Consider the following 12,396-nt stretch of genomic DNA (forward strand, 5'->3'; position numbering starts at 1 on the left):
CTGCTGATTTGATCAATGACAGGTTGGCCCCAGTAACTGAGTGACTGGTGTTGGCAAATGAGATGCCAGAGCTATTAACTGAGAAAAGACTACCCACCTTAGTTAGACTTTGAGAGACTGGTGACTGGCATTTCTATGCCGGTCACCCACAGCAGGTATGACCGCAAGCCATTGTTTGCCACAAATCCCACCAAAGATATGAGGGGATCCGGAGCTGAAACACGAGTTTGGTTCATACGGAAATGGATTTCCTGGTCAAATCATGGGATAAGAAATGGGGCGGTGAAGAAATATAAATACCTTGGAGTTCACCTGGACAACAAACTAGACCGAAGACGCAACCTTAAAGGCAGAACTGAGCAGACTGTACTTCTTAAGGAAGCTTATGTCCTTCAGTGTTTGGAACAAGATGCAGAATATTTTCTATAAGTCTGTTGTGGAGAGTGTGATCTTTTCTGCCACAATCTGCTGGGGTACCAGCATCAGAGCAAATTACTTAATGGATCTTAACAAGCTAACAAAAATGCCGGCTCTGTTCTAGGAATTCCTCTAGAACCTCAAGAGATGATTTGACAAAGAAGAATTCTTCATAAAAATGAAGAACATTAATGACAATAGTGAGAATCTTCCGCTGACGAATGTCACAACAGTGTCTTCATCATTAATACACCACAAGATCCGATGTAAGACGGAGCTCTATAGAAATCATTTCTGTCTACAGCCATCAACATTTACAATTGATATAAATTTGTTGAAAAAAAGCCATTAAGTTGCTACATCTAATTTCCCTTTGGGGTTGATTAACTATTTTTGAACTGAATTGACTTATGAGTTCATACTACAGTATTTAAAAAAATCTATTAAGTGAGCAAATAACTCCAGTTTGCAAAACATGGAAGCCAGCCTTCTAAACATGTTTCTGTATTAATTGTTAGTCCTGCTGTGTGACAGATTCACTGTAACTTGCAAACAAAATTTTACATTGAGCATACTGCCCTCTGACAACCACAAAATGCTTATGTGTCTGGACAAATTGACCCTTTTTTGTTTTCTAAGATAGACAAAAGCTTTGTGGATTTGACTGCAAGTCATTGTTTACCACAAATCCCACCAGAAGTATGAGGGGATCCAGAGGTGAAACACATGTTTGGTTCATACTGAAATGGATGAGAATGGGAGTCATAAGAAACAGATGTGATGTATCCCATCCCCCTCCCCATAAACTAAATAAGTCATGCAGATCTTTTTTATCTGCACATGCTAACAGGTACTAGTGAGCTCCCTGAGGAGAAGTGAAGAAAAAAAAATGGAGGGAAAAAAGTAAAGACAAAAGCAAGAAAAAGAGCAGTGCCGTCACTGCAAAGGAGTTAAGCTAGTTTTTTCTCCCCTACTATGGAGCAAATTTAATGAAACCTTGCTCGTCAAAGTCTAATTCATACTTTCCAGAAAAAAAAAGGTGCAGAAAGATGACGCACCTGACGAAAGAAACAAGGTAAACAGAGGTGCTTGTGAACTTATTTTAGTGAGTATTAGAGATGAATGGCATTGCGCAGAGAAGCTGAATTTAGATCATCATTTTCAACTGCAACAAGAGTTTTTTTGGATTTTAATTTAAAGGTTGTGTTATTTCCATTTATTCTAACACAGACAGAGTACATACTGTATGCTTTGGCATGCTTCCTCGCATAGCTCAAAAGCACAGGCCCACAAAAATAAGACATTTTTTGCCCCAAACAAAAGGACAAACACAGAGAGAACATACATGGCATTAAAAATTAAATGCAATATTACCATAATTCATACTTGGTCCAGCATAATCTCTAACAATAAATAACACCCTCATGCATATACCCAACACACATTTGCTTAGGCACACCGATGCTATGTGAAACAGAATCACTGAGTGTGAAATAGATGCAGACCCACAGCCATGGTGCCATCAGCCTAAGCCAGCTGGCAGTGGTCCCAGCTCTTCCCCTCAACACCACCGCTTCCCTAAAACCCTGCATGCTTTGATATCAGTGGGCCCCTGGCTCCCGAGACATCTGGAAGTTATTATTCAACAGATCATATCACAAAGCGGCAATTCCATAATGAAACCTCATGTTTTATTTCAGTGCCCTGCTTTCTTTTCATAAATACAAGCTGGTAACAACTTGTAGCCTATCCGTGACCACTGACCACAGATCTAGCTCCTCCATCATTCATCCGTCTTTCTGTCTCTCATTGTGAAATAAACTAAAATAGTTATTCGTCTGACCTTTAATACTTGCTGCTTTAACAGTACAGCTGCAACTACATTATAAATGTGATGCGTCATGAGAAAAGTAGGAACAAGTCGGCAGAGCATCACAAGAAGGAACATGGAAAAACCCACTAAACTGGAAGAGAAAATGCAATTTTTGTTTTATTGCAAAATATACAAGTGCAATATATGGAGAACCAACTCCATGCTTTAAATACACTTTTTGTAGGCCTTTAGAGTAAAGTTTGTGCTTAAACTCGGTTTTTATCCGACTGGTGTTGCACCACAATCTGTTACCAGGTTATTTTGGGATTCATTGAAGAGTACCAGGGAGAATCCATTAGAGCCACCCCCTTGAGTTTGAGGGGTCCAGAATGTACTGCAACATTGGTATTTGCATGTTGAGGAGGGCAAAGCCAACAGGTTATTTAAATAATGTCTATGTATGCCTGCATGCTGACTTTTGTTAGGTGTCCGCCAATAACGCCTTGTATAAAGAAAATATATGGTTACTAAAGTTAATCCTCCATTCACACCAAATCCTATTCCAGTGACTTTCAGGTGCTGTTGCTAGCCCAACTTACTCTCAGCAATTTGCTTGGCAGATGACGTGCTTCACTACTGACACTTCTCTCATGTTTATCAGAGGGAAGGAGCTTCTATCTGCTAATTGACGATTTAATATCAGCATGGTGGACTTTTACTATTTTACTGAATGAATCACAGTCCTTTATTAGCTATGGGACCTCAGACAGCATTTCTGTTTTCTCTGGGTCCACCAGATCCTCCAGAGTTGATACTAGTTTGGGTAGTCCAGGGGCTATAGCTGGATAGCAATCACTCATGAGCTCAGACAGAAACAGCGGGAGATCGTAGCAAGTTCCTGGACAGAGAATCCAGCAGAACTGGGGCAGAGACGGCCAGCCAGGCATCACACTGGAGCTAAGGGAATGCAGCAGGACAGTGGTAGATAGGAGAAAGAGGCAAGCCAGAGTGTGCATTAGAACAGGGGAGAGCCCACGTGGGGCCAGGGCAGGAATAGCGGGAGATCAGAGAAAGGACTGAAGCAGTGGGTGGCTGGGATCATCTCAGAAGCTACAATAAGTGGAAAAATTATGATTGGTTTAACATTCCTTTTAGGGGCTAAACTGAAATGGGTTTTTAAAAGCTATACAAAAACCTCTTAAGACCATTCCTTACTTAAGCATTCACTTTTTTGGTCCTAGGGATCAACGTCTGTAGATATATCTATTAGTATCTCATGGGGTAAGTTTGACATTTTGAAAATAAAACCCCTCTATCAATCTTTCCGGTAAACAACAATTTTGAAAATAAAATTTATAGAGTATGTGCCAGCTCCTGGATAATTTTTTATTTTCTTTGTTTGTTTTCTTTGTTGTTTCTTTTTAATTGATCATTTTGCTACTACATTATGTATGGCAAATATTTATAATGATTAAATGAATCCTTTTAAAACTGTTTTGGGATCTGAGTTAAAGATAAGACACAAGTTGTAAGATAATGGGACAGGAGAATCCTAAAAGCATTTTAAAGGGGTCATAGAATGATTATATAGGGTATTTGGTGCTGGTCCTTAAGGTCTCTGAATAGGGTGTGTAACATTGGTTGGGCTGAAAATGGCATATTTACTGTTCTATAAGCCCTAATGCAAGCCTAGTTATAAGCCCTAGAATGAAACGATAGGTTTTCTTCCCTTTATGGTATGGATATTTAGATTAATATTTGCTTGCTTTTTAAAATTATGAGCTTGCTTTAAAACAAGCAAAGCCGCTTTGCAAAGACGCATCATAGTAGCCTAACAAGCACTCACTCACTGAAACATTTAAATTGTTGATATGGTAGTATGACCAGAGGTCCTCTTTTTCTCGGACATCTCCTACTTTTCGTACTTAAAAAAATGTCTGGGGGGGATTTTAAAATGTCCATTTTGGTCGACTACAGTTCAGCACGTAGTCAAAACACACTGGGCACCCGAACCGAACCATCAGCTCTGGGGCTGGTCCAGGAACCCCGGCGGAGGGGGCCAGGAGGCCAGTGGGTGATCGAGCGTCTGAACCCGACCCGGTGACGGTAGCCTGGACACCGGCGACCCCGCGCTTCCCACCGCCTGCCTTACCGGCCCCCTAGACAAAAGTACAGGCCAGAACCAAATAAGGCACTATCCCCAAGTTTACGTCAACTCTGTGCTTCGTTTGGATTTGCACATTTTGTGGTTTGTAATAAAAAAAAAAATGTAATTCAATTTATAATTGTTTATGGACCAGAAATACTTTTGCGAATCATGTGCTGTGCATGTGTGAATCTTGTATGCTTGCGTGAACCGTGCTGTGTGTGTGGATTGTGTACTGTGTTTGTGTGTGGATTTTTTTGTGCTTGCATGAATCCAGCTGTGTGTGTGTGGATCTTCTCCTGTGCATGTATGAATCACATATGTGTATTTGTGAAAACTGAGACCGATTTAGCTCCATAGATTTAGACCTATTTAAACAGGATACACATTATCTGAGGATTATCTGCCAAATAATAGATAAATTGCTCTTCTACATCAGCTTTCGTGTGGCACATTTGTGCAGCCTGATATTTACTGTACAAAGATGTACGAAAATATCCAGTGATGGATAAGGTTAATGCACTGCACATTATGCAACATCTGTTCAATTCCATCTGTTTAGAAAAAAGCTGGAGTCCTTGGAAGTTGGAGTATTGTAAATTACCCATCAAATACTTTATTTGAAATTGTACTTTAAAAAGAGCTAGAATACTTAGAAAGGTAAAACATCCATGTGGATTAAATGCACATAAGTACTGCAATGCAGTGCTAGGAAATGTTTTAAATACAAAAATACTGCTCTCAGTTAATGGTAGTCAATTACATTGCAATCATTTCTTTTTCTAAAGCCTCTGTTGACATCCATTGTTATGGGAGTTAGTGGGGAGCTGTGTTGCAGACTATACAAAGTTATTTTACATTACTGGCTTTTGTTACCACCCAGTTGGCTTTGAGTGGATACGAGACTCTCAAAGGCTGATTTGTCCTTAATGTTGTTTGAAGAGTGCAAATGTTAAAATGGTTATATGTTCTTCAATTTGTTTTTCTTTTATGGCAAGCTTGACATGACTGGAAATCTTAAGAGTACACTCTTTAAGGATTTGTAAATAATTCAAAGCGGATCTGGGTAGACATGTTCCTGGTTTTACCACTGCCAGTTAAAAATCATATAAATGCCTGAACAAAACAAAATGTGAAGGTAGGGGCCAACCTGTTTGCTGCCTAAACACCCCATTAATACTTGCATAGATCCTTTGTTGGCTGATGTCTCTCCAATTTTTGTCTTTGACTCAAGGGCTGACCTTACTTTCTCTCATTTTTTTTTCAAGAGTAAAAAATACTAGACCTAACTATAACCATTTCTTTTAAATGTCTTAATTGCAAATGGTTTTAAATGTACATCCACTGAATCTCAATGCTCCTGAGAAAGCTAAACACTAAGGCTACTTTCACACTGCAGGCCTTGATGCTCAATTCCGATTTTTTGTGAAATCCGATTTTTTTTTGCGTTGCTGTTCATATTTCCAAATATATGCAACTTATATGTGATCTCCTGTGTGAACTGCAGTCATACAACGCAAGTATCCCGCATTCGCAGTAGAGGACACAATGACGTCACAGGCTAGCGTGCTCTGTGTTTACGGAAGTAAACATGGATGGTAGTACCGGCGCGCATCTAGCGATCTTTTCCAACCATAAAAACACAATCTTTTCACATGGTTAAACATAAATACTGCTCTCTGCATCATCATCTGCCAAGGTTGTTGTTTTTCTTGCCCCTTCTGCGTAGCAAGATGCAGAATAGTGACCTTTGTCGGGTATTAATGACGTTCAGGTCGGATGAATCCGACCTGAACGTCAGACACAGGTAGCATTTGAAAAGATCAGATTCGTATCGGATTCAGGACCACATAGCCAAGTGGCCTGGGTCGCATTGGAAAAAATCGGATCTGTGTTGTTCAGACAGCCATGAAAAGATCAGATCCAGGTCGCATATGGGCAAAAAAAATCGGATTTGGGTCATTTCAGGCTGCAGTGTGAACGTAGCCTTACTGTATTCACGTACCAGACATGTTGTTGTTTTAAACAGGACAATTATATAGGGATAATATAAATGGCCCACAAATGATACATGAGTACCTTGGGAATTGCAGTATAAGAAAGTTACTTTTTAAAATGGTAAAGCTGATTTGTTTTATTTATAATCATCAGTTTTCAGCATAATTTTTCAATTATTGGAATGGATCATACAGAATTGTCTCACCTGTTAAACTGGGCTCGCAGATGTTGAACTCGTCTACAGTTGGAGAGCAGCTTTCACATGCACATCAAGTACAGAAGATATCTCACATACTCACTTCATTACACTCAACTTTAATACTCTGTGCTGTTAAACATTCAATTTACCCAGGATAATGAATGCTTAAAATTTAAAGTAATGCTTAAGGCATTATCTACATTCCAGTAATCTGGTTAAGGAAGTCAGAACACCTTAAAGTTTTATTCCTTGATGTTCATTTGACCATGAAGAATGAAAAATGTCAATGTGAAAGTACTTTACCAGCCACTGAAGCAGTTTACGAATGTGAACACACCCTTGGTAATAAGAAACATTGATTTAAAAAAGGAAAATTAAATATTGTTTATAAATGTGAAAAGGAATGAAGAATTAAACAAAAATGTGCTTCACTTCCTCACCATAAGGTCTGCTTAAGTCAACAATTTATTGATATGTTTTCTAGATACAAAGATAGGAAGATAGGTAAGCTGTATGTGGGTTTTAATCAGTCCTCATATATTTCATGATGCAAGGTTGTCTCATTTAGAGCTGATTTTATTTAAAACCTATTGACCCTTGTAAGATGTTGTGTCAAGTAAGTGAACACAGGGTCTTCATTATTTGTGTTGTCATTGCTTTAATCTGATTAAGGCTTGTGTAGCTATCGACTTTCTGATTTGGCTCTGTGCTTCTGTATTCATGGGACAGCTTAGTTCAGACTGCTCAGTCTTCGCCTAACCTCTGACAGCTCTTAAACAGAAACAGAAGTGCAAAGAACCCCTGGGGTGCACAGGCACCGGATGTTTTCCAATAACAGCTTTTGGCTAAGGGAAACATTCTCTCCCCCATGTGGCAGTGTGATTTTATCACTTTTAACCAGCTGCCATTGCTGCTGCTCTCACCCACTCTTTCTATTTCTCTAAATCCCCAAGGAGTTTTGACCTGATTTTAGGCTGTTGGTATCACCAGGCCACTGGAGTAAATGTGATAAAAAGGGACCTTTTAGACGATAATTGAAACTTAAAGCATGATATTTCTGTTCTACTCACCTTATTTTGATTTTGTCCTGCTGAGAACAGGTCAGTTGGTGCCAGCTGAACCACAGTATCCCAGACATTTCTGTGAGAACCATGCGCTGTCACTTTAAACTGAACCGGCTCATCCAGGCTAGCTCCCTCTCCCTTGGCAAAGATGGATCCATCTGTCCGCACGCTGAAGACGGGGTCGCTGCTCTGGAAAACCACGGCCTCATTCCCCATGCAGTCATCAAATTTCACTGTGAACAAAATAATTTAAAGAGGTTTCACATTACACCACCGAGGAATAACAGCAAATACTAGCAATTACAGCGAATAGATAAAAATGGCAAAAAATTATGTCCAATTGGTCTCATTCACATGCAACAACCTAAGCTTTTAAAATTGCAGTTCCTTCTCTCTATCACACAAAAACACATGCATACTCAGCAACACAGCAATCAACGCTACTAAGTAAAAAGCAAACAACAAATTGTTCCAATAACATTGACATTTTAGCTTTCCAGTAGGTCAAAGCATTGCAACGCTTTATCCTGTGTGTTGCTCGCTGGAATTAGATGTAGAAGCAATTCATATATGCAAACAGCTTTTTCTGGGTTTTATTGTAAATAAGTGGAAAGGAAAATAAGGAACAGCGCTCTAGATGTACAGTGTCACTCCTGATAAAGATTTTAATGTTTTATTTTATTTTAGGTACAGGGGAGAATTCAACAGCTATGCAATAAATTATTAAACTAGATCACTAAAAAAGTTCAAAGTATGTCAGTTGTGGTCCATAACCTCTAGCCATCATTCCAGATCACTGTGTGTACAAGTATGCCAGAAAAACAACCAAGTGACAACTTAGTGAGCAGAAAACATATTTTGATGTGGTTGAGTCAGAGTTCAGAAATAAAATAATGAAAAAGTGAGTGTCGCCAGAAGGGGGCTTTAGACAACAGACATACTCCCACTTGGACAGAAATTTTGCAAGGAAAAAGTAAGACAATATTGCAGGATGAGGCATGGGTTGTTAACTAAGACTGACAGCAAAAACACAACAAAAACTTAAAGATGCTGTAACTAGGTTAGTGCAAATTTCAAATCTATTCTCCAACTGAATTGGACAGGATAAATGCATATAAATGAATGTAAACATTTTGAAATTAAATATCTCATTCATATTATAAAAAAAACCTTTGGAGCCACTGTCAAATGTGTCATGCATTCTTAAGATGATCTGGTTTTAAGCTGGTCTCCAAAAAATGAGCTTTAGAGATTTTTCTTCTTACTTTTACTCACACCGCACATGGTAGCAAAATAAATTTGTTTCTCATCCAACCTTTCATGTCACACCTTCAATCATGCACAATGCTTAACTGCTGCTCTTGCTGTAGATATTGGAAACATTAACGGGATGACCATACATCTGAAGGGATATGCAACTTTTTTGGGAGGGCGGCTTATCATTTGCACTTTCATCTAATTTCAAACTTTAGTATTTATTGTAGTCATTTCGTGTATTATAGGTAAAAGAAGTCATGTACTACAAGTGGTAAAATTTCATTTTATGCCCATATAACGTCTCTTTCGTTGTCTAAAGTAATCTTTACTAATGTAACCGAGCACTTAAAAAATATTGTTAAATGATTCTATTTTTAATACTTATGTAACTGTATGAAGTCATCATTTTGATTTGATTATAAGTGTTATTATCTCCTAGGTGAAACAGGGCTAGAATGTTATAAAAATCTTCGGAAACATGATTAGACTTAGATTTATTTTCTTATTGTGTTTACACAAGTGTATACAAAATAAAATTTAATTTAAAACAGCTCTAGACAATTTCATTTTTTTTAAGTTCAGCCTTGAAAACAGTAATAAATAAATAAATATAATAAATAAAAAGAAATATAAACATATGACTGTATATTTACAGTTCTAACATTTTTTTTTTTTTCTTTTTTTTATGTACTTAATATGGATATTGGAGATTTAAACCTTTGGATGAACATTCCTCTGTAGTTATTTTTATAGTACTAAACTATCAAAAAAAAAACAGTATTTAGCACCTGAGTATGAAATTAACAAGTATCTTTTGTTACAAATTTGTTAGTTCCTACATGTTTTGGCCTTAAGAAACTACAAAACCAAAAAAACACTTCCAAATGTGTTGTTGACATTGATTATAATTTTTCCATCAATTTATTATAACCAGGCAGTTTAAACTTTTTAATCATAGAAAAGAGGGTATGAATTTTTGTCTTAATCTCCTGTAAAAAAATATATATATATTTATTGATGTCCTTTTAATGTTTATTAAAAGGAGAAGTAGTGAGATGATTATATCCTATCCTGAATTTTACTAATTTTATTCCTCCCATGTGGCACCCATAGCCTTTCTGTCCTTATCTTGGGGATTACATTGCGTAGAAAGTATATTGTATGAATCCATGGTTAAAAAAAAAACAATTCACTTCTACATCTTCTCTTTTTTTCCTCCTACACCCCACAACAGCTGAAACAAGGATCCAATTTCAGAAAGCGACTGTGAGTAAATCTGTCTTTTTTTTCCACCTGTACTAAAAGAAGCCTGTGATCATGTCAGAGCCCTCCAGATGTCCAGGCAGCCACTCTCCAACTCTGTAGAGAGGACATCCATTTCCTGACAGCCTCCATCGGCTGTAGTAGGTGTTGAACAAGTGAGCTCTCTAAGAAACTGTTAAGACAAGACATAAGAGACAGACTGCATTGATAAACGGAGAGAAAAATCAGTATGAAAGTTTTCTTTATTTAACATAAGGTTATCTTTGTTTCGATTGATAAGCAGGTTCACCCGAAGCAAACCTCTGGCTTGCCGGTTTTGGTTTGTAATAATTGCTTTTCCTTTTTGTTAAATCTCTTTTTATTTCTTCACTTTCATTATATTTGCAGGTTTCAAAAGATTACATTTGGAAGGTAGAGTTGACAAAAACACACACACCATTTGCCAATTATGGCTGTAAACAAATGGAATTTTGGGAGGCTGCCTGAATATATTAACAGTTGGAGGAAGTAAAAATTTGATCTTAAATTGATTATGGTTACCTAAGTACACAGCACTCGGAAAAAAAAAAAATCTAAAATCCAAGAGGAAGAAAAAAAAGGACATAGAAACACAGTTGAGGCAGGGACATGGTCCTATGTTGCCCTTTCTTTCTGTTTCTACCAATTACAGTTTTTTCTTTATTTCTGAGCTAGGCACACAGCCAACAATGCAGCACTACTGCAGCCATGACTGCGAGAGGCCTGCAGGCATAGTCTACACACTGAGGGAATGGCTAATTTAGAGGTCAAACTGAGATGTAAATTCCTTATTCTTCATTTTGTCCTAGAAAAAAAAAATCACAAAACAATTCAAATGAAAACTGATTTTAGAGGGTTTTTTTTAATAAACAAGCCAATGCTATTAAATACAAATGACCAATTTTGCAATACACTAATCATTTGACACTTTGTGCTAAAGTCTTACTGTTAGATGATAAAACAATAAGGTGAAAAAAGAGCTATGACTTAAACCAATTTGTTGCATTATTGATATTTGTTGTGTTATCAATGGTAAATGAAACAGTAAAAGATGAATTTCAGCTTGGCACCAAGGATTTAGAAACTGTTTCAATATTCATTTTAAGTATTTATACCCCTTGAACTTTTTCCACACTAGATCACATTACAATGTACTTTATCAGGATTCTTTGTACAATATCACACAAACAGTGCGTAATTAAAAAACTGAAGGAAAAGTACTGAAATTCAGTACTTTTTGAACACCCTTTAACAATATAAAGTGTAATTTAATCCTTTTAGGGACTAACATGTTTGCCCCGTCTATATCCATTTTTCTTTTCTTAACATTAGTCACATCAGATATAGAATATATGTAAGACAAACATTTGATTCTTGCCACCAGTAAAGCATTTGATTTATAGAGGCCTGTATGAAATGATACTGCCACCTGTGGCCAAAACACAGAACTGCAACACAGTTCTGCTCATTCTTGTAGCTCTAACTCGTTCTTAACAAGATTTGTTTTTACTTTTTTCACCTTGCCATTGGTGTCTGAGTTGAGCTAGATTCTGATTGCTTCTTAGTATGCACTAAATCCATTTTGAGTTGCACAGGAACTTCAGACCCACAATAAATTGAGGAAAATAGGCTACAGCAGAGGTCTTCAACAGGGGTCCGCGACCCCTAGGGGGTCCACGGAGGTACTGCATGGGGGTCGCGAAAGTTTTGGTTGATCAGACTTTTTTTTTATATTCCCCCTTGCAATTTGTTCCACTAATTAAAATGTCTTTAAATACAAATTAACATGATTTCAACACACTGTAGTAAACAGAGCAATGGAGGGATCAATGCATCAATGCACACATTCAGCGACACACAGGAGCTCTTTCAAACTGGGCACCATTTCATTCACAACACCTGTCCCATCAACCAGGAATCAGAATCAGAAATACTTTAATAATCCCAGGGAGATATTACTTTAGTTACATGACTCCATCTCTAATAGAGTAACTATAGGAACAGTTTGATAGAACACAATTTCATACAATATATATAACTAGGGGGTCCCTACTCCATCTCGCCATCAGTTTGGGGTCCTTCGTTGAAGACCCCTGGGCTACAGGATTATAGGTGCATCAGCGCTGAACTACTGATGTTTCAGTTTGTTTATCAAACAATAGTTAAGTTGTAAATGGTAAATAAAGTTTTTTTTTTTTTTTTTAAACGTACAAAAATTCAG

General features: G+C 37.5%; 1 protein-coding gene across 1 annotated transcript in view; it reads right to left on the reverse strand.

Moving 5' to 3' along the window:
- LOC107088164 (cadherin-4-like) overlaps nt 1–7,871 on the reverse strand; it is a 119,716-nt gene extending 111,845 nt beyond the window's left edge. Inside the window, exon 1 of the mRNA XM_015380166.1 lies at nt 7,644–7,871. Within this exon, the coding sequence (XP_015235652.1) occupies nt 7,644–7,853 (210 nt within the window). The 5' untranslated portion in view covers nt 7,854–7,871. The remainder of the gene's footprint in view (nt 1–7,643) is intronic.
- Nucleotides 7,872–12,396: the final 4,525 nt, after the last annotated feature.

This window comes from Cyprinodon variegatus, unplaced genomic scaffold (assembly GCF_000732505.1).
Source record: "Cyprinodon variegatus isolate N-32 unplaced genomic scaffold, C_variegatus-1.0 Scaffold208, whole genome shotgun sequence".
Lineage (NCBI taxonomy): Eukaryota > Metazoa > Chordata > Actinopteri > Cyprinodontiformes > Cyprinodontidae > Cyprinodon > Cyprinodon variegatus.